This window comes from Stenella coeruleoalba, assembly GCF_951394435.1.
Source record: "Stenella coeruleoalba genome assembly, chromosome: 20".
In the NCBI taxonomy this organism is placed as follows: Eukaryota; Metazoa; Chordata; class Mammalia; order Artiodactyla; family Delphinidae; genus Stenella; species Stenella coeruleoalba.
The window spans coordinates 35,353,641-35,377,981 of NC_137166.1; the positions used below are offsets into that span (position 1 = coordinate 35,353,641).

General features: G+C 36.8%; 1 protein-coding gene across 1 annotated transcript in view; it reads right to left on the reverse strand.

Annotated features, from left to right (window-relative positions):
- LONP2 (lon peptidase 2, peroxisomal) overlaps nt 1-24,341 on the reverse strand; it is a 95,860-nt gene that overhangs the window by 17,037 nt on the left and 54,482 nt on the right. Inside the window, exons 9-11 of the mRNA XM_079906587.1 lie at nt 19,676-19,826; nt 17,713-17,839; nt 13,655-13,788 (exon numbers count right to left, since the gene is read on the reverse strand). Coding sequence (XP_079762713.1) covers nt 13,655-13,788; nt 17,713-17,839; nt 19,676-19,826 — 412 coding nt within the window. The remainder of the gene's footprint in view (nt 1-13,654; nt 13,789-17,712; nt 17,840-19,675; nt 19,827-24,341) is intronic.

Consider the following 24,341-nt stretch of genomic DNA (forward strand, 5'->3'; position numbering starts at 1 on the left):
TACATGGAACCCAAACATCAAAGCAATTAACATAACCAAGCTGGTGCAATTGATTTTCAACACCTGATTTGGATATTTTGAGTATACTAGCTACCTCCCACGTGGTATAACATTGACTGCTCTCAATTAATGTCTTGATTTCATCACTATCAACTTGGTCTACCCGACCATGGAGCATCATCCAGTGAGAAATCTCCAGCACGGAACTTCACAAACCTCTTTTGATACGTTTGATCAGTCACAGCACCTTCTCCATACACTGCACAAATCTTTTTTTGCATTTCAGTTGTGTTTTTACCTTTCTTGAAATAATAAAGCATAATGTGCCAACACTGTTGCTTTTCTTCTTCCATTTTCAATATTAAAGTGGCTACACAAAAATTCACCAGTTTTGATAAGCTTTTTTTAAAAATGCACGCTGATATGACAGTTGTCACAATACAGTCTAACAAAATTGCTTTGAATGAAGTTAAAGACAACTCAGCGCTACTAGAAGCATCTTACAGAAAATACCAAATGAACTTTTTGGCCAATCCAATATTTTGAAGGAACCTATCCTTAAGGGCATAACCAAAAGTTTAGACAAATGTTTAGACCACAAATATACTCACTGAAGCACTATCTGTAACAACAAAAATTAGATCCATTGTAAATACGCAACATTAGGCACATGATTATGTAAACTGTGGTACAGCCACACACCTAATAAAATACTACACAGTCACTAAAGCTGTTTCCTAAGTGTTTTTTAAGTGATGCGAGAAAATCCTTTTGAAACAAGATCAAACGGAGGAAAGGGGGGAGTATAAAATTTCATGTGCCATGATTTTTACTAATATGATATAAATGTATATGAGAATGAATGAAATGATATAGTCTAAAATTTTAACACAAGCTATTCCCTGAGTTTATGAGGTTAAGATTAAACGATGAGATAGTCAATAGATAATAGTCTCCAATCCTGGCTCTGGCTTCCTGATTGGCCTTGAAAAAAGTTACTTTACCTCTTTGTATCTGGTTTTCCAATCAGTAAAATCGTAATAATTATAGTAACCCTCAGAGTTGCTGGGAGAATTTGATAATGCTGAAAGCCTTACTATGCATAAATGAGGAAATGAATTATGTAGTTAGAGTAGTATTTAACACAGACTTCTAAGACTCACATGTCTTACTCCATAGCCCCTTTCACTAGAAGAAAACAAAATGCCCTCTGCACCCCAATCCCACCCAGGGCTCCACAGACAGGGCTTTGACCACAAACACACAACTGCTGGGAATCACATAAATTAAACATATTTAAGAAAAAGAAAAAGATACCAAGACTCAAGACTCTGCCCCATGTTTCTCAATGGTATTATCAGCCCGTTCTGAGTCTAATTCAGGACACAGCCAGGGTGGTCAGGGCATAGCCAAGGATCTTAATGGCATGAAGGTAGCAGATAAGCAAATAGCACCAGAGGCAGAACCTGCAAGGCACTCGCTCTGCCAGCATGACAAATGTGGACCTTGGCAAAGCAGGGATGAAACTCCGGGGGTACTCCCCAAGGGCCAAACCAGGCTCTATAGCTGATGTTGCCATGACAAAAGCTATGACAAAAGGATATTCTATAGCTACAAACTCCTCAGGGGAAGGGTCTGGCTTTCCCAAAGCAGCTGTCATGAGGACATGATCACGTGATCTTTTCCAGCCACTTTTCCTCTGTCAGAAGAACATGATTTACATGAAAGCAGGCCCAAGAGCCAAAGAATCACTGTGGGAAGCCGGGAGAAAGGAAGATCCTAAGAAGGGAGGACAGGAGGAAGAACAGAGGGGTGTAATACCTCAGGAAACTCCAGTAGCTTTCTTGTTTAAAAAGAACATTTCTTACCTTTTGAACAAATCTTGCAGCAAATGGTGTCTTTGGGCAGGTGATCCAACCAAGGGAAAGTAGCAGAGGCCAGGAACAGGGTACTGACACCAAACATCTATTCCGCAGAATGTGGCAGAAACAAAAATCTCCCCAACCACGAACAGCCCCAGGTTATCTATAATCATCTTTACTCAGGACAGAACTTTTTAGGTATCACTTATTATTCTCTATATTCTACTTGACTTGAAACATATGCTACACTCTCTAGACCACTCTCATGAGCTCAAAAGCTCCATTTCGTGGTACTGCCATAAAAGGAACCCCTTCTTCTAGATTATTAAAGACGTGTACATCTTCACGAATAACAGTTTCTTTTTTAACTCCTTCGGGGTAGGTTTGGAGGAGAGGATAGGGTGTACAATACTGTTAACTGCAGCCAGCAATCGAATAACAGGGCCCAGAAACAGGGGGTTAATTCTCCAAAGGAACAAATATAAATACTACCTGCTCCTCTCATACTAATACAATGTCCCTGAGAACGTCTCAGATCTCATTCTGAGGCTTTAGCAGAATTCAGGTAGCATCAGAAATTCAAGAATAGGATGGAACCATGATATATAAAAATATAAGAGCTAGGCAGAAAGTAAGAAATCTGGTCCAACCTTTCATTATTTCAATACTCAAGGAAACTTGAGACCCAGGAAGGTGAAGTGAATCGCCTGATGTCCACAGCAAATTACAGACAGTCTCAGGGTTCTGGACATCTGGCTAAGGGGACATTTTGTCCCACCTAAAGTCCAGTCTAGAAAAGCTGCCTGTAGCTCAGAAGTTCCTTGACAAGGCAGCCAGGTGGTAAATTTAGGGATTAGATTATTTTTTTCCTGACTGAAAATAATCAACACATCTGGCATTACATACACGGATTCCCTTCTATGACTGCTGTCAGAAAAAACTGTGCAAGACTTGGAAATGAGCAAAACATAGATTACTGGGTATTGCCCTTCCAGGCTGTCTGTGTCTCAGTGCCTTTCAGCTATTTTCCTGTAAGCTGTAGGAAACTAATAGTAACACAAGTGATTCTTGTCCATAGAAATGAAAATGAATTTTGTCCTCTCCCTTTCCCAAGAAGCTGGTTTTGCAAATTAATTTCAGCATTCCTCATTGCCTATATAGATGTCTGCTTTCTGAATTCTCCGTGGAACCAGATCTTACTGGTTCTCTCATTAATTAATGAGTTCATTAAAATCTTTAACACATGTTCATTTTATACCTGTATAGTAGTGATGATTTTGCCATTAAAAATTATTATCCTTTAATACTGAACAAAAACACTGTTTCTAAAAAGTGACAAATTCTCCCAGTAGCCAACTCTTAACCACTAAGAGTAGCTGAAATGTTTAGATTAAAAAGCTTTAGGGCCTCAGACAGATATCCAAATTGCTTTAGATACAAAAGCATGAAACTTCCCATTTTCAGTATTCCTGATTTTGGGTAGATCCTCAGAAATATCCAGGTGAGGTACAACTGATGCTCCTTATTTCCAAGAGGCCTTGGAGTCAGATGGCCTGGGTTTGTGGTCCATTTCTTACAAGCTTGTATGATTTGGGGAAATTTCCTTAACCTCTTTTTTTTGGTAACTCTTTTTATTATGGTAAATATTGATCATTTTAGCCGTTTGAATTGTACAATTCCGTGGCATTAAATACATTCACAATGTTGTTGTAACCTTCACCGCTATCTATACCCAAAACTTTTTTTTTTTTTTTTTTTTGCGGTACGCGTGCCTCTCACTGTTGTGGCCTCTCCCGCTGCGGAGCACAGGCCCCGGACGCACAGGCTCAGTGGCCATGGCTCACGGACCCAGCCGCTCCGCGGCATGTGGGATCTTCCCGGACCGGGGCACGAACCCGTGTCCCCTGCATCGGCAGGCGGACTCTCAACCACTGTGCCACCAGGGAAGCCCTTGCATTCTTAAATCTTAATAACATCTATGGACAAATGACAAATCACCAAAACACTTAATCATTACTTTGATTTGCCAAGAAACTATCAGGTCTTTAATACTGGCTTTGTCAAGTAAATATAAAGATTTTTAATAAATGAAAATTAAGTATGTGACAAAATTATTACCGAATGATTAAAATTTTTTCTTGCAGGTTGAATCCAATCACACTGGGCTCCTGCATCTTGAAGAAGCAGCAAAATGAAACTTACAGATTGGTTGAACTATATTTGTGTGCAGGGCGTAGGACGTGTATTACTAGGTATATTAACAGGTAGTTGGCAGAGAGGTCGTGTATGAACCAATGAATGGGAATACTGTTTACATCTCAATTCCTCAGCATACATGGGTATGTAAACATGGATCCAGACCCCATTTAGGCATGAAGAGAGATTTGTATGGCTGCAGTTATAAAACTACTTTTTTTAAAAAAAAAAACCAAGTCTACTTTACAAATTTAGATGCGATGCTGAGATTATAAGTGGCTTTGTTATTTCTTACAAGATAATAGAAGTATGTGGCTCAAAGCTAAATTGACTATAGATAAAAAGCATTTGAGAGCCTTCTCTCAGGAAGGCAGAAAGGGGAAAACAAAATATCTAAAAACAAATCAGAGAAACCTGAATATTTTCAACTATATAATTTGTCTGTCAGTTTCAGGTTAATCTTTTCCAAAAAACCATCTTCCCAGCCAGAGGAAGTGTGCTACACGCAACTGAGATTCAAGTTACTGACCCTGGCTGCCAAAGCATTTGTGCCTGCATATTTTCAATCTGTTTTTCTTTCTTTCTTTCTTTCTTTTTTTTTTAAATGAACTAGTTGTAATGGGGAAATCTGTGGATCAAATGCCCAGAAAAACCTTCATGCTAGCAATAAAATATTTTAAGTCCTTTCTGCCAATATTTTCTTTAATATTTTGGGGACGATAATACAACCTTAACATTACCAAATACATTTTCTTTCAAGTTTTACCTACTAAACATTTCTATATAACAACTGTTGAGATACAGATGGACATTAGGATTGTGAACCATTTCTCAATTTTAGTAATAGTTATCTATTCATAAAAATAAAGAACATCAAAAAAGGTATCTGGAAAACATTTGTTTTTCCATCTATTTACCTATTCAAATCAATTCTGAGATGTAAATAAATGACCATTTTATCTCGATTTACTAAAAGCAACTTTTAAAAGCTACAATATTTATAACAAATAAAATGAAGCTTTCAATGATCAAGTCAATGCCTCTACAGCACTTTAAAAACCATCATTTATCCCACATCTAAAAATTATTTGTTTATATATCTATCGCCCCCCGTGGACTACATACTTGTTAGAAGTTCTCTTTCATCTCCTTCCCAGAATCCAATCTAGAACCCGGCATACCATAAGTATTCAGTGACTGTTAGCTGACTCACTTACTGAATAAATTAGTATTATACAAAGGTCCAAGACATAGGACCCTAACTTTATACCAGACAAGAGAGCTTGTACCGTCTCCCACGGGTTTTTTTTGCATTAATAAATCTCATTTCCTGTGTTAGAGATTCAGAAAATAGTCTTGGAGAATTACTTGGATTAGCAGTTAAGATGCAGACACCATCTGTAGTGTTGTTTTTTTTGTAGTATTTTTTAAAAGTATTGTTTTATCATCTTGTAACTTAAGGCTGGTTTTGATAATATATGTCAATGACACCCAAAGGCCACTGTATCTTCCTATATGATTCATTAAATGGAACAATGACTTTTTAGTTTTTAGACAATATTTGATTTTCCTGTTTCCAAATAGAGTTTAAATAACAAACGTTTGTCTCCTATCTTACGTAAGTAGGATTTTTCCTTTATTACAGCTTCCTTCCAGTCTACATAGGCAAACAAATCTCTTAAACCAGGCCAGTATTGAAGAGGGAACAAACAGTAAATCAGCATAAATGTAAGAACAGAATATCTTCATGATACCGGCAGTAGATACCAATATAACACTTTCATCTCAAACTTGAACACCACTTGATTTTAGATGTATGGACACAACATGCTGCCTAATATCCCTACAAATGCAAAGGATTTAGCATAGAAAGTCTTAAGCTAAATTTAATTAGATCTTGGTTTGCAAAATCCAATTAGCTGTAACAGAACCCTACAAACCCCCAAAGCTTTAGAATCAGCAAGCCAGGTAGGTGCCCTGGTACTAAAACTCTCTCTGAAGTCCATATTCCTTAACAGTTAACCTTAGTTGTTCCTTTGACTATTAGAAAATTTTATTTGTCCCGAGTCACTAATACAATCAAAGGAAAGATAAGCATGAACAGATGAAGCAAGACTTTAAATACTAAAAATGCAAAATGAATCAAAACTTGTTAGCCCTATCTGTGCAACCTGGGTCTTTAATAAGAGCTCAGCTTAAGTTTGATGGATGGATACTCAACAGCACAAACTTAAATGCTAGCTTAGAAAAATCCTTCTGATAATAAAGCGTCTTAGATTGTGATGACTACTGAACTGCTACAAGCCTTTTAAATCAGTAAATTCTGTAAGGATGTGCAGAAATTCTCAAAGTTGCTGCTTAAAGATTAGGAAAATGTAGGCCAATTTAAATTCGGCCCCCATAACAACACTAAAACTGTGGCTCGTCACACTGTATTCAAAGACCTCTTAACATCAGACGTAGGCGTATCTTCAGAAACTAAAAATCTGACTTCTGAGTATTATTATAACAATTTAAAATAAACAGCCCAAGCATCTGGTCTGTGGTTTCTGGGTTCAGAGGCAAACATACAAATTACTCTCTCTTTTTTGTTCTAACTCTAGCCAGAAAGGAAGATATGGGATTTGGGTTAAAATGTTTGAGGATTTTTATATGTAACTGGAGCCAAGTAATAAGAAACGACTCAATTATCCTCACTTTATTAAAAACAGCTAACAAAGTTTTTATGTCCTCAAACAAAACAAAACAAGAACAATATCAACAAAATCCACATTAAAAGCTGACAAGTAAAGGTTGCTTCCATTGTTACTGAAGAATCATTCATTTGCTTGGGGGTCTTATTAAGCTTTTCTCCCCTGAAGGTCCAGCCAACAGAGTTATACAACTATTCTTAACTGTTCCTGCAGCACAGAAATTTCCACTCTCTGTTAACAACCCAAACCACAGGTCTTCTTTAAAACTCTAAACAAACTATTTCAATCTTCAGGAATGGGGGTTGTATTAATAGAAACGAAATGTATAATAACCTTCTTTAAAATAAGTAAAAAAAAAAAAATCTGTGAGAGCCAGCCTTCAAGATGGTCCCCAATGATCCCTGCTCCCATGGAGTGCCATCTCTCACAGGGTTGGTCTGTATGACGAACGGAATGTGGCAGAAGTGAGGATTATAAAAGCCTGCAGCTTCTGTCTTGGGCTCTCTGTTTCTCCCTTTTGCACAGCACACTCTCTGGGGAAGCCAACAGCCGTGTCCTGAGCCTAGGAAGAGGCCTAAGTGGAGAGAACCTCAACATCTGGCCAACAGTCAGCAAGGAACCTAGGTTGCTATGAGATATTGTGATTTTAAGAAGTGTTTCTCATCTGTATCTGCCCATCATCCAGGCTCACAGTTCCCAAAGCCTTTAGAGTATCCTAAGTGTTGACAGTGATAAAGCTGTCTTTTGTTATGTGAATGAGGTGACTTTTAGGGGCACCTAGGATGGGTGCTGGTTGCCAGGAGATTAGAGGGTTGAAACTTTCTGTCCCACCCACTGGTATCTGGGGAGGGGGGAAGGGTCTGAGGTTGAATCAGTCGCCACTGGCCAACAATCTAGTCAATCATGACTAAGTAACAAAGCCTCCATAAAACCCCCAAAGGACAGCTTTTTGGTCCATTTTTGGAGAGCTTCCCTGTGCCAGGGTGCCAGGCCCCAGGCTCCACGACGATGTGGTCTCCTTTGTTCCGAACCTCACCCTATGAAGCTGATTTGTATCCTTTAATATCCTTTTATAATAAATTGGTAATCTAGTGGGTAAAAGGGGGCATCTCCTGAGTTTGGTGACACGTTCTAGCAAATTAAGCCCAAGGAGGGGGTCGTGGGAAACTCCAATTTGAGCCAGTCAGCCCGAAGTACAGGGAATGACCCTGGTGTATGACCTGCCTCTAGTGGAGGGCAGTCTTGTGAGACTGAGTCCTTTGCCTGTGGAATCAGATGCTGTCTCTAGGTAGGTAAGTGTCAGAATTGAGTTGAATTCTTAGACACCCAGCTGGCATCCCAGAATTGCTTGCTGGTGTGGGGAAGCCTCCACATACACAGTGGAATTGGGTGGGTCTCGGAACCTTTTCAGCTAACAGCCATATCAGTGAGCCTGGAGGCAGATCCGCCCTGAGCTGAACCTCCAGTTGGCTGACAGCTTGACCAGAACCTCACAACTACCCAGCTAAACTGCTCCTGGATCCCTGACCCACAGACACAGTGAGATGATAAACGCTTGCTAACTGATTTACTAAGTTTTGGGGTAATCTGTTACACAGCATTGAATAATGTAAAATCCAATAGATAAAGGGAAGATCCTGCAACAGTTAGAAGACTGCTCCAAGAAGTCAAAGACAAAAGAATTTAGCAAAAAGTTACACAAAGCTCAGAGGTTACTTCCTGAAAACATTATATATAGTATTTTCCATTAAAATAAGAAATTCATGACATTAGACAAGAGAATGGATATGCTTCAGATTTGGCGATGACTAGTAGGAAAAAAAAAAAAGAGCTGAAAGGATCAAAACCACTTGTTTCTCCTGCAGGAACAGCTTCCTGTTTTGGTTACAAAGGATTCATGCTTAAAATAACCATCGTAAAGCATGCTGAGGGTCTGAGAAGTCAATGGCAGGAAGCCACAACAAAGAGCCCTGAATGCAGCCCGACAGAAGATGATTCCTCCGGAGAAAGGACCCAAGAAAGGCTAAGGAAAAAGCTACCCTAGCAAATGAGTGGCATGTAAAGTGAGGAAGGCCCATCAGAATGCGGCTCTCCTCTCAGCATCTGCCCCCCGCCCCACTCCAGCAATGAGCAGACTTGCTAAAGTGGCAGGCAGGATACCTCTCCTCCAGCCGGCATACTCTTGCTGACAGCCAAGAGTGTGGTGACCCAGGAAAATTAAGCTAATGAAGGAGGAGAATAGTGCTGTAAACTTTGAATATTTTATTTTGATGCATTTTTAACTGTGAAGTCTGGAAAGGATACACCAAAAATTAAGGATATTATATCTGCCTGTTTCCACTATATTAGGTTGATTTCACTGTCCTACATAAGGCAAACATATCAGAGAAACAATACATGTTGAAATGCAATTCAGTCAAACTGGGACCCAGACTGAACTAGAGAAACTCCTAGAGTTAGATTTGTGGTCTAGCCAGCCCAATGTTTTGTGGCCAGTGGGGGCCCAGGGCATCTATCATGAGAGGATAGGCATGTTTTCACTGACATCAAATCCTAATGCTTGTGATTCATACCACCCAACCACTTAGCCCTTTTTCCAATCTACAGCTTCTATTTTCTTATGGACTGGGAAGTAGACAGCTAAGTTTATAAAGATGTGTCTGTTAACAGAGTCAAATAGGCAAGGCTTAGTGTTTATTGGGGAATTCTGTGAAGGGACTTATGAATCAAATCAGGGTCAAACCAGACAGCTGCTGAGAATCCTACTCAAGTAAGATTTTATAATAGTCAATCAAGTCACCCAAAGGTACAAAACAAAGGCTATAGAGACTGGTAATTCTTCACAGGCATTTTTTCTACCTCCTTTGTCTGTCGTCACTATTTCTATTCAACATCTTCCTGGAGGTCCCTGCTAGTTCATTAGGAAAGAACTGAAATAAAAGGTATAATGATCAGAAAGGAAAAAGTAAAAACTGACATTATTTGCATTTGTGATAACTGATGGTATGTGTAGAAAATCCAGAAGAGTCTACAGTAAGAATTAATAAGTCAATTTGGCAAGTTTGCTGGATACAAGTCAATGTAGTATTCCCATATACTAGCAACCAAAAAAACTAGAAAATTAAAAATACTATTTATAATGATACACACACATAACACACACATACAAGGATCAATTAACTAGGAATATATTCAATATCGAAAGAAAAATATGCAAAAGCTCACCACTGAAAACTATTAAAACACTTAAAAACATTTATTAAGACAAATAAATGAAGCTAGTCATGAACTTGAAGACTTGATAATATCAAATTGTCAATTCTCCCCAAACTAATTTACAGATTCAACGCAATCACAATCAAAATATCAGAAGGTGTTATTTATTTATTTACTTATTTATTGGTAGAGATTGACAAGCTGATTCTAAAATTAACACAGATATTTGACGGACCTACAATAGCCAAGGCAATCCTGGAGAAAAACAAACCTGGAGGATTTACACTATCAGGTATCAAGACTAAATGAGATGCAGTCGTTCTTGAAACCGTGTTTGATGCTGCCACTGGAAATTTCATCCAAAGTACCCACCCCCACTTACCATAAGTCAGCTAGTTTAATTCATTTTTCCTTTAAGTGTTTATCTAAGATCTCCATAACATAACCACATACATATTGCTTTAAGTGACATTTAAAAAGCTTATTCAAAATAACATCTAACACACTTCATGAATAACTGCTAAACCCGTTAATTTTGTCTCTTTCTTTCCTAAGCAATTTTTCAGGTGACTTCGATGACAACAGTTAAGAAACTAACATCTTGAGGTACATTAAGTTTAATGTAGCTTCTCCAATGAACACCGTATTTTTCAAAAATAATTGAGAGTGCTCCATATTCTGAGAAACTTTATAAAGATTGGTTATAAAGTGAATCTTTCGTTGCTGAGGATAATTTTTGATGAAAAAATCTCATTAGATATTAACTGGACATATATGGTACATGAGTGACTGAACAAATGGACATATGCCTAACGCTTCAGAGAGAAACATCCAAATCTGCAAAACTGAATACATGGAACATGTGTGTCCTTGGCTAAAGGCAGGCAAAAGCAGAATAAAACTTTAGCCGCAAACTTTTATCTTTCAACCTAATATCCCAGAAAGGAAAAGGGCAATTCAGAACACACTAATAACATACAGAAAAACATAGGCAGTGCTGCTTTTATGAAATAATTCCCATACTTTATAGGGAAGTGACCGAAACCATAAATATTCCTCCTCTAACACAAATCAATTGGAAATCTCACCCGCCTTCTAAACTCTGTTATTTGTTCTGACAGTTAAGACCCCACAAACACAAAGACAACTGTTCACAGACCAGTATTTCTGGGCCTACTCCAGAAAGTTTGTTCGATATGCTGAGGTTTCTGCCTGTCTTTAAAGCTTATGGCCTGAAATTACTTTTCTTCCTGGCAGCAACTCTAGGTCCAGCAATACTTTTAACATTAAAAATAGCTCCCTCACTGCACTACTTGAAATTTCTAAAACAACTTCTATTTTAGACTCTAATTTTATGTAATTCATTTCTTAATGAGCAACTTTCAGTTACTAAGCTAGCTGCATTTGAACTTTGTGGCATGAGAACCCAATAGAGACTTTTTTTTGGTAGAAATTTTCCTTTTGGCTTGGTTGAGGTCATAAACATCAATTCAGGATACCTTATAATTATTTTACTAAAATCTGGAAGAGAGTCACCTACATACTCCAGGGTATCTTACAATGTAAGACCCAGCTTGGAGTCCATGTATCTCTAATAAGAACTACAATCAAAATCATCCTCTCAAGAGACAAGTACTTGTCCTAATTAGTTATTCATATGGGTGTCCTAGGTAATATCTTAACCACCCAAGTCTGCTTAACTATGTTATCTTTTACGATTTGTTCTGTGAATCATGGATTTAAAAAAAAAAAAAAACAAATAAATGTTACCATGAAACACTGGATGTTCTCACACGGTTCACAAGCTGACCAAGTTCTTGAGTATTTCTGGGTTACCTTTAAATAGCTAATGTGGTCACAGACATTATTAGAAATATGCTAATGGATGTATATAAGCACTGTATAACTATGGAACGCTTCTCTTAACATCAAATCCCTCTGTATGTGTTATTATAAATCCCAAAATAAACCGTCTAAATCCTAAACACAATTTTCAAAATGTGTTAACCAGATAAACTCATTTCACTCTCTGCCTTTCTATTATATCACAGACAAGAACAAAAGGACACAGGCTCGGGTGCCAGAGGCCACAGCACGAAGGGAGGGTTCTAAGAATAAAAAGGGGAAACTCATGAGGATCTAGCCCTTATATTTAGAAAGGGAAAAAAGATTAAAAAAACATTAGTTCTACACTGTCACTGTCAGCTACACCGAGTGACACAATTCTTAATAGGCTATCACTCACCTAGGGTACTTTTTAAAAATTCAGATTTCTGAAAATGGTGGTCTGAACATGTGTTTATCTTTAAACTTCCTCTCCAAATCCTATTAAAATGACAAGAAACAAACAAACAAAAAGAATAAACCCACAAGAACAAAAAGAGTAAGAAAGAAGAAAAGAGATGCTGACAACATTTTGGATAAGTGCAAGTAGATGGGCAAGAAGTAATAAACACTTAGCAGGCTAGAAAATGTGGAAACTTTAATGTCTGTGAGGGTGGGGGTGCAGTGGTTATCCACAAAGGATCAGGAATTTGAGGTACTCCTGAAAAGATGGGTGAGAAGTGGGACTAAAGACAACAAGTTTTTTCAGTCTCTGTAAGAAATAATTATGGGTTTAAGATCCCTCTCCTACTCCACATAACAAGGGCCCCCCCCCGCCCATTCAACAGAAGGTGGGAGGTTCACTCTCTGGAGAAATGAACCAGTGAGGTTCTAGGCACAGTGCGAGCAGGAGTGCAACACATGTGAGGAAGAGGAGGATTTGGGAAAGTCTACTCTTTGGATGATACTGTGGTTGAATGTACTGCGCTTAGCAATAGAAGGAGAAGCAGGGAAGATGTTTCACTGCATCTGTTCTACTGAGCTTACCACAAACTATATGGTTTGTGATTTGGTTCTTCAGCCATATTCATCAAAGTCCTTTCTAGAAAGACCTATGGAAATGGTAGAACATCTAATAAGTCTCTTTACTATGAAAGAGTAAAGAGATTCTCTACTGCTCAAGTCATGTGTGTGAAAGCAAATTTTGGCAACTACGCAGCAGCATGGCCTGGGGCAAGAAGTTAAGACATTTTAACTGGGCACCGAAGGAAATGTCCACATGTCATTAACTCGAGGAATAGACTCCTTCCCTTTTTTTCCTTGTCACCACCTCCACAATTCTTTTTCAAAGAAAAAATAGTTTAAATTACATCTTAAATGTGTATCTATCAAAGAAAATGTGTGAGAAAAATATTACACATGAAGCTATTCCAGAGAACAAAGATCTGCCCCTGCAGTACTTGGACAGCTTGGATTTTTTTTTTTCTCTTTTCTTTTTACTGTTGTAGCAACTTTCTATGCTATAAATATTGAATGACTTAACAATCTGGATCAGAAGGAAAAATGAGAACGCCAGAACCCAAACATAAAGTGTACCATCATTACAAAGCTGGAGAAAAAATATCCCTAAAGCATTAATACTAAGTATTATTCCTGCTCAAACTCTGTATTATTTGTAGAAAAGAATCCTCTTGATAAAATACATCAACCATTAAGTTTTACTTACTCACTGGATGCACTTACCAGTTGAGAAACATGTGCCATTGCTCCAAGGACCACCCCACACTATCCCTCCACATCCAACTTTTTTTGCCATTTACCCCTAGCCACCAAGCCTGTAGGCACCAGATCAAAGTCACAGACCTTCTCCCTCAGCCACATCAGGACGGTCCAACCTGGCCTCTCTGTGCTGTCCCTCTGCCACCTTCACAGCAACAGCTCGGCAAATGGCCCCCAGCTTCCTGTCCAGAGAGCGAACCCCTGCCTCTCTGGTGTACCTGTCATCAAAGAAAAATATTTTATTTTTGGCTAAACACCACCTGTAAAAATAGAAGTCATGTGATTAACAACTACCCTAAAGGAAGTGTACGTTTAAAAGTTTATTACAGTTTCTTGAGTACTAACTGCCTCACCTTTAAAAATTCCTCTGTATTCTTATTTCTTAAATATTCAGAGTATTTCCAGCTACAACTTTTCCTTTTATATAGAATATCTTGGACCATTACACTATACTTAAAAGTGAATTACTGGTTCTTCAATTTATAGCGCCAAAGTAAATTTAGCAGCACATAAAACATGATTTACTCCTTGATGATATGTGTAAGTGCTTTCTTAAAATCTGTCGATTTAAGAAAATTCTGATAAATTTATTATACATGAAATATTGCTGAAAGAATCAGAAAAATAATTTTTTTTCCAAACTAAAGCAAAAATAATTGGAGACAGAAATCTAGTCTTTACCTGGAACTGTGCTAATTACCTCTATTTAGTGTCTTTTCATTGTAGAGACTTCTAAAGAAAGAAATATGCTAATGATGCAAGCATTGTGATATAGTGGAAAAGGTTCTAAATGTGGTTAAGCAGAGCTGTCTTAAAAAACATACACGTTAGACTCAAATTCCATAAGCCACTTCATCATCCTTTATACAGTACAACCATTTTTGGCCACCCAGCTCTGGATGAGTTTGAATGGACAGCATCAGCTAGAGAATGCAGTTTTATCTGAAAAACTGGATTTGATTAGGCAGTCAGACATATATTCAAGACTCTGGGGAAGCAGATTTTTTAAGTTCTGAGAAAAGACAAATAAAATTCTTGGTTAAACACTCTAAAGTAAAAAACTAATTTCAATCAAAGGAATAGGAAGATAAAGGAATAAAGTCCATATTATACAAATGCATGTAATTTCACTAAGAAAGAAAATAGGGAGGCACGTTAAAAATAAACAAACCAACATGTAAAAACAAAAACAAAAACCCAATGTAGCTTCCTAGACAACTATTTGATGAGCTCAGATGAAAGGGTTTGGACAAAAGATGAAAGAGAAGGTCCTGAAGATGCTTACAGAGCAATGGTCTGAACATGCAGAAATGGTACCAGGAAGTTCAGAATGAACTGGAGCTTGCCAAAAATAATAAGGACGTCAACAACAACAACAAAAAACTTTTTTTAGGTTTGGAACAATCATGGGCTAGGAACTAATGCAGACAGTATAATATTAACAGCGACTGGAGGAACGTAGACACAACTGCTGGTTTGGTTTAGTAATTTTAAACCAAAAAAGGAAGAATCACCAGTATCAAGTAAGAATTGGTTAATGTTTCCTAACCATGACTAGATGATCATGAAGACACTAATTTTCAGAGGACATAAAACTAACGTACTGGATGATAATCAAGATAAAAAAAAATCAATTTGCTGCAATGGTAGCTGAAACTAAAATGTATATTAAAATATACATAATTATAAACGTCTACATCTGGGCTTTAAAAAATTCAACCCTATAAAGATGGAATGAGATAGACCAAGTGCAGCAGAAATTCAAAGAACTAAAGGTGTTGGGTAACTATATGTGCAACAGGCAAGAGGATAACCTAAAAAAGCTAAGAATCTCGGGCTTCCCTGGTGGCACAGTGGTTGAGAGTCCGCCTGCCAATGCAGGGCACACGGGTTCGTGCCCCGGTCCGGGAAGATCCCACATGCCGCGGAGCGGCTGGGCCCGTAAGCCATGGCCGCTGAGCCTGCGCGTCTGGAGCCTGTGCTCCGCAACGGGAGAGGCCACAACAGTGAGAGGCCCACGTACCGCAAAAAAAAAAAAAACCAAAACCAACCAAAAAAAAGCTAAGAATCTTGAGACAGTCATAAAATAATACAGTCAGAATAAGAAAATCAGTGGTCTTCTTAACACCGTGAACTATTTAGGCTATGTCTGAAACACTGAGTTCTGCTCTGGGTGTTTATTTTAAAAGAGACATTGACATCACAGAAATCTTTCAGGAGAAGACTAATCAGGAAGGTGAAAAGTCTTGAAAGTGGGTCAAGAGGAATGGTAAAGAGAATAGGACAGGAGATCAGCTCAGTGCTTTGTGACCGCCTGGAGGGGTGGGATAGGGAGGGTGGGAGGGAGGGAGACACAAGAGGGAAGAGATATGGGAACATATGTATATGTATAACTGATTCACTTTGTTATAAAGCAGAAACTAACTCACCATTGTAAAGCAATTATACCCCAATAAAGATGTAAAAAAAATTAAAAAAAAAAAGAATAGGGATATTTAGCCTGAAGAAGAGAACATTTATGGGATGTGGACCTGACAGCATTTTTTTTTAATACCAGAAAGGCTGTACAAGGGACGAATTAGATTCTAGGTGTACATATAGGGCAGAATGAGAAAACTATAGGGAGGTGAATATAAAAACTCTTTCATAACAATTATATTTACTCACCAAGGAGTGGTTTGCAGTAAGCACTGTAATTCAAGCAGTCTAGTTACCCTGGGAGGTAAGGAGGACTAGATGACTTCTAAGACTTCCTCCCCTCCTCCCAAACACTATGGGTCCATGACTACGACACAGGAAAAGATGAAAAACACACGAAAGATGAAAATCTATGTCCTAAGTTGGGTAACTCACTATATACCCAAAACTTGCCTGGAGTAGCAAATACCTGTGCTGTTTTTATAAAAATTAAAACTGCTCAGAGAAATTTCCTAATGTTCACAGCTTTTAATAGCTGATGTTTTGAGCTAACAAGTATATAAAAAAGAAATAATTCTCCAGGCAACAACTGGGAAATACAAATAGTGATTATTCTTTAAGTCATTAGTATTTAGCTCCAGATAAGCTATGAATGGATATTTTTCTCTATCACTCATATTTTACAGATGGGGAAGCTATCAAAAAGGTTAAGTGACTCGTTGAAAGTTACCCAAAGACATGAGAGGTATTATCTGGAATAATGATATTTTTGGAAGACTCTGGTGCAGAAATCACCTACTTTATTTCTCCTGGCATTATCCACACAATAAATCACAAGTTAAGAAAAGGAACTCCTAGGTCAGAGTGAGTCTTACTTGTTTCATAAGTAAATTTAAACAGACTTCCAAACAGACTTCCTTAAGAAGGCTGGCTTAGATCAAAAAGCAGCCTGACTGGCCAAACTCTAAGTCAAAGTTCAAAACAGAGGGAGACTTCACTTCTTTTGAAAAAACAGTGGTTACTGGGAACGGGCTGCATGAGGAGTTCTGGCAGCCCGACACAATTTGCCAGATGATGCAACAGACCTGCAATACTGAGCCAGGAAAACTGTGAGAGGCTATTGTAGATAGACGTTCTCAACAGGATATATTTTCCATTCAAACATGCAATCTATAAATCAGACTCAGCAATACTCAACTCAGATAATTTATGTGCTGCTTGCCATGGGCTTAACCACTTGGTAGCTAACTCAGGAAAATACCTTCTCTGTTGTTCTGGTGTTAATTCTGAAGATGAAAACACTAAGGATATTTTTAAAATCTCTCAAAGAGAAGAAAAGAAAATCTGAATAACTTAAAACTGATGTCTGAAAGTACCATCTCACTCTCAGGAGAATTCAAGTTTCAAGATCCTGGGACATAAAAGGTGTCTCAATATTTTCCATGTTTTTGGTTGTTAAATTTATCAAATTAATCCCTTATACTGCAACAGTGGAAAAGTTGAAATTCTGGCTCAACTGAAGTCCTTAGTTATCTATGAAGATACTCTAAATGCCTTCCCTGTGAATTTCTGCCTAATACAGAGCCCTGTGTAAATCAATAGTTATGGAAATGCTTGCTGGGAATCTGCTGGAGAGAGAAAAATGGATGCTGTGAGTTGCCAGTGAAATAGGAATCTCGTTTTCAGATCTGAACATTATTGAAGCCTCAGGACGGCTGACTAACCTGGTGATGATGTCGAGAGTAGTAACCTGAGGGATCTGAATCTGCTGAGGAGTCAGCCCATGCTGTTCCAGTTGCTTTGGGATCAAGTGCCTGTGGGCAATCTCTATCTTTTCCTCTTGTGTATACCCTGGAAAAGAAGCGATTTTGCTTTGTGATTATTCACATTGCTTCCACAGTGCCATGCTTCATTAATAAATCCAACACAGATGCAATGGATCTTGGATTTAGAATGAAGTTAAGTATGACTTCAACTAAGATTATAATCAGAATAAAGAAATTTAATCTCCAATCAATAATTGTTAAAATTTCCAACTTTTTCACAAACAAAATAAGCACTTACTAAGTAAGCACAGTGTTTGAAAAGTCTTCTGATTAATGATGTATCTCTCAAAGAAGAGAAAAAAATCCCAGTTTCATTAACTTAGAGATAATTACCTCCTTAACTCAAATGTAAGCTTTTATTATTTAATAGGAAAATAATACATCCCTTTTCTTTAGCATAATTTGACACATAATTGAAAAAACTGACAGCAGCAACAACAGAGACCTCAATTAAGACTTCAAGGGAAGAGCTGCAAAGGAGCTATTTCCTGAACTCCGACTATAAACTTTAGCAACAAACAAAACAGAAACTAAGACTTCCCTATAAAAGTTTTATTCCTTACATGTTGGAATTACACATATAATTTATATATTTAAAAGACTTCGTGGTCTTAGCTACTTAAAAGCCTCAACGAGTATAAATTTACTTTGTCTTTAAAACAAATGTCCCCCACAATAATTGCCCCTTTCCATTTAACAAGCAAAAATTAAAAAGATGAATTGACAAGGCATCTTTTGAGTAGAAAAAGGAAATTAAAAACATCAGAAATGCTAGAAGACAGGATAACCAAAACTGCAGAAGAAGGTGGCATCATATGTCCACCTCTGCAGCAGCTGCCCTGATTATTTCACTTCACGTTAGTAAATCTTATGGATTTTGATTTGGAGTTTCCAGGCAACTGGATCTCATTACTTATTTTAGTGTTATAAATAGGCACAAAGCAAGTTTAAAATTCTCCACCATATTTTAAAATTAAATACAGAGACCTGCAGGGTTCGCAAATAACTAAGAAATCCAATTATCATTTACTGGAGGGTGAAAATATATTTCAGTTTAATATGAAATATATATTTAGATTATACTCTATTTTTATTTTAAAAAATACCCACTGACATTTGATCTCTTCTAGGGAAAAATAATTCTGAGCAATTTAAATAAGGTGAAAACACTGGGATTTATTTAGTGTTAGTAACTAAAGGACTTTTTTTTACACACTCCAGTGAAGGAGAAGACATGGTTAAAAAAAAAAAAAAAAGTATATAACTACTTGGCAGATTCAACTATAAAGAAGAAGAATTTAAAAGCACCCTGTACTTTTATATAAAAATGAGGCCAGCTGTAATAAAGAGAAAGTTTTAGGACGTATTTCTTAACAAGAATAAATGATTACTTTCCAAGAGATGGTAAAAACTTCAAAATCTGATAGACAGGAAGCTACACTGGGTATGTAAAGACCTATTTTTGTGTTTTAGACACTGACTTTAAAAAAAAGAAATTATTTTTATCTGTAATTTTAGAAATTGCTTCAAAGAAGAATATCTTGTTTTGCATAAAAATGATCACTCTTTTATGCTAAGTTAAAACCGAAAGTATTATGCTGTATACAATGTACATACACTCTTGTTTGTCATGGTTAAAACAAACAAAATTTTGTAGACTTTGAATCTACAATATATAAAAGCTGGTTTATATGCCAGATTCAGAACTTTTGAAGATCATACACTGGCAAATCAACTTTTTATTCAAAACTTCACAGCTTGACCAGTTTTAAAGAGTGATGCTCAGAAAAGCAAGAAATAGCTTTTTATTGATCAAAATCATTATTTAACAAAATAATGATTTTGTTTACAAATCAAGTACCTGGCACCTGAATGATCTCCATTCTGTCCAACAAAGCAGGTGGAATAGTAGCAGTGGTGTTGGCAGTAGCTATAAAAAGAACTTGGGAAAGGTCAAAGGCCACATTTAGATAATGATCTGTGAAGTTATGGTTTTGTTCAGGATCCAACACCTGTGGGAGAACAATAAACATTTAAACAGATTCAGTAGTTCCAAAAGAAAGCTGTATAAATTAAAACATGATATTTCTGCTCAATACAGTTAGTTTGGGAAATATGGGGCTAACACTAAAAACTAAACACTAAAACTAAAATTTTTTGAACATATGTAAGCACAAAGAAGCAAAAATTAGCCATTCAAGCTGTTCTCAAATCTACTAATGACTCACTGTGTGGCCATAAATAAGTTATCAATCCTGCAGAACAAGTTTCCCTCTTGGTAACACACCCTCTCTTACCTGCTATGGGAATATTAAGTAAATCTGTACAGCATCTTGAAATTCTTAGGTAACTGGTAAAATAATAATTAGTATATTCCTCCTCAAACATTATCAGAAAGTCTTTAACAGGTTTTTTTTTTCTTTTGGTTGCATCACGGCACGTGGGATCTTAAGTTTCCTGACCAGGGATCAAACCCACGCCCCCTGAAGTGAAAGCGCGGAGTCCTAACCACTGGACCGCCAGGAAATTCCCCTAACAGTTTTTAAAAAAGTAAAACCTTTCTGTTTATAATGAGCAAAATATTACTATCTCTTAAAAATATTTTAGTTGGATAAATGAGATAATTTACCAATTAGGTTCTTAAAACGTTGAACAATTGTATGTTAAGGAGAATATATCTTCTTAGATTACTGTTCAAATGCTCCAAGTCATAGGCACTCGCAGTGAAGAGGCCTACACTGGACTTAAAAGAAGGCAATGAGTGGCTTCCACATGTTCTAACCTTCAATATATTACCACTTTCACTTAGACTAGGTTAGTATAGATATAAATAGGGTTGACATGCACAGGCAAGAAGGAAGCAAAATGACTAAAATACTTACCACTCACAATTTTATTATATAACTATCTTTTCCTTGCTTCTGATTCCCTTTCTAAAGTTTTACTTGTTTTTAAATATATCCACAAGTTAATTCGAAGCCCTTTACTCTTGAAAACTCTTGAATGTTTAACTTTTGTTAAACATTCATCGTTATTGGCAACTCAGTGTGTATCTAGAATACAATTCCTAGAAAGTTCTACTATTCATATTTTCACAAGACTTAATAATGTTTAATGTTATAAAAATGTTACTTTCAAAAAATAAAAAATAAAAAAAAATAAAAAAAAAATGTTACTTTCAAGTCATCGAAGACAATTCTAATCATGTTCAGCATAAACTGGTTAAGTGTAATATTACTGTCTACCAACTACCTGAAAACTGTTTATCTATGTATGGCAATCTTAGTTAAACCCACTGTCTAGTAAAATAAAAATCTATCATTTAATGGCTATAATTAAATTTAATACATACATGTTGGATATGTTACTGTTCAAGTGAAGTAATTTTTTTTTTCCCTTAAAATTTTAAGACACTGAGGTTTTGGGACATCCCTGGTGGTGCAGTACTTAAGAATCTGCCTGCCAATGCAGGGGACACAGGTTCAAGCCCTGGTCCAGGAAGATCCCACAGGCCGTGGAGCAACTAAGCCCAGGGGCCACAACTACCAAGTGTGCGCTCTAGAGCCCGTGAGCCACAACTACTGAGCCTGCATGCCACAACTACTGAAGCCTGTGCACCTAGAGACTGTGCCCCGCAACAAAAGAAGCCACCTCAATAAGAAGCCCACGCACCGCAACGAAGAGTAGACCCCGCTCGCCACAGCTAGAGAAAGCTTGTGCACAGCAACAAAGACCCAACGCAGCCAAAAGTAAATAAATAAAAAATAAATGAATTCATAAAAAAAAGACACTGAGGTTTTAAAAAGTAGAAAAATTAATAAAGCAAGGTTCCTGAGTTATGACTGAGGTCTTTTAAAGTGTATTACAGGATACCTAGGTTATGAGGACAGAAAATCAGTGATGCTCAATTTGCCTACCTCCATCTTTTGTTTAGGAAAATACAAAAAGATACGTAGAGTTTAAACAACATCAGAAATACTAATCATTAGTCTGCCAGATAAAAAGCATTTCTAGGAACCACTACTCAGATGAAACCTTAAGGTAAACTGGTGAGTTCATGGAGGGACAAGAATTACAGTCAGAACCTTCTAGCCATCAAACCTCCACTTTTCCCCCAAACTTCAGAGTCAGGGCTTCCATGGCCTTCCAACTCACCCACATAAAAGAGCAGATTCCAAGAACGACCAGAGCTGTTTTTTCTCTTCTCCTGATTAAAAGGTATTTCTACATAAACCTGAAACTATAATTCCTACCTACGGAGTATGACTAGGAACGGAAACAGCTGTGATATGACATTTTATTCTTAGGGACGTGAAGTCAGAGGTGGGATAAACTCTGGGAAGAGGTGTACGCTGAGAATTTTTCTTCAGTAAGTTTCTGGCAAAAGAAGAACTACAGATGTTTGTAGGCAATCCAGGAATATACTCCACTTATTACACATGACGTGGCAACTGTCATCTTTAAGTATGATAGTATGGTGATACTTTTTAAAAGTCTATATCTTTTAGGGATAGATGCTAAAATATTTATGAAAAGATATGATGTCTGGAATTTGATTCAAAATAAATAGGAGTGGGATGAGGGAGAATGGGTAGGAATAGATGAAATAAGATTGGTCATGAGATGGTAATTGTTAAAGGTAGGTTATAAGTTTTATGGTTCATTATCCTATTTTATCAACTTTTGTTATGGTTGATATTTTCCACAACAAAAAGTAAAAATAAATAAATAAAGTAAAATAAAGTAACTAAAATCAACTCTGGAAGCCACATACAAATACTATAGAAATTAAATCAGTGATGATGACAAAGTTGAGAAAAATGTCCAGAGCATAGCAGAAAAAGGCAGTAAAGCTATGTAGGGGAAATATATGGAAAAAATAAAGATATCTAATTCACAGATAATTGATATAACTAAAGAAGAGGTCTCAGCAAGTGTAAAATCAGATATAATTAAAGAAATAACCAAGAAAATATTCTAGAAGACTCAACACTACAGATTGAAAAGCCTTAGACTCCTCGTGTGCAATAATAAATGACAGAATGTTAGGATAAGAGCTACAGAATTTTCAAGCAAACTTATGACTACCTTAAAATGCTTTAAAAATATTTTATTACACAGAATACATGCCACAACACATAAGTTACAAAGGATAACAAAGTGAACATCTGTGAACCAACTACCCAATTGTGACTACATCTGTATTTTGTGTTTAGATCAGTGGTCACCAAAGTGGAATGTTTAGAATAACCCACCAAAGTGCAAGTAGAAAATATGAGTACATATATTCATCTTTATGTAACTATAAATACTAGAAAGAAATTGGTTTTTAAAATATTTAATATACAAAATGAAGTAATGCCCTTACTTGGAATACATGTTATACACATGAGATATTCATAGAGAAGAGTAGAAATCCTATAACATACCAGGCTGATGTGGGGCCCTCACTCATCTGCTTTAAATGTAATTATAGCACAACTGCAGTCCATGTGTGCCTGATTAACTGTTTTTACAGAATATAAATGGATGGATGAAGTGTTTAAAAAAATTCCTGCAAAGTATCATTAAAGATGTGAACAACGAGAAAATGATAAGAGTTGACACTTTTACTTCTGGAATAAGCTTTGATAGCCACATTATAAAGTAAAAACAATTATCTAATTAGAATACATTGTTTTCACTAAAAATAATTACTTTACTTTAAAAAATTTATTCTGTGTGTGTTGTACATATAAATATCTAACATTAGTACAATGGTACATTTATGTTATGTTTATATTACATATTTATCCTTTGTTATGGATTGAACTATGTCCCCTCAATGTGACTATATTTGGAAATAGGGCCTTTAAGGAGGTAATCAAGGTTAAAAGAGGCCATAAAGGTGGGGCCCTTGTCCAATATGACTGGTGTCCTTATAAGAAGAAAGAGAGAGACCAGGGATGCATAAGCACAGAGAAAAGGTCATGCGAGGACACACTGAGAAGGCAGCCATCTGCAAGCCAAGGAGGAGACCTCAGGAGAAATCAAACCTGCCAACAACTTGATCTTGGACTTCTAGCTTTCAGAACAGTGAGAAAATACATTTGTTTGTTTTTTTAAGCCACCCAGTCTGTGGTATTTTTGTTATGGCAGCCTTAGCATTCTAATACACCCTTATTATATATGTATTTATATCATAGAGAGAGATATTTTCAAAAATTTTAACTGACGGAATATGTGAACAAAACATATGGGGATTACTGGTGCAGACAACAAAGAGACATTAGCAAATATAAAGGGCCTCAAAACATAACCTATAAACAAATCCTTAAAAAAAAGTAACCTGAAGATATATTCCATCTGAACAACAAATATATCAAAATAAAAGGAACAGAAGCAATGAAATCATTTAAGCCCAGAATTCAAACTAAATGTATGAGTACGCACTTTTAGAACGAGGGACTAATAAGGAAGTCTGAAAATCTGCTCCTCCATAAAAGCAATGAGAACTGGCAAATGTTGTCAAAATCAACTTTTTCAGT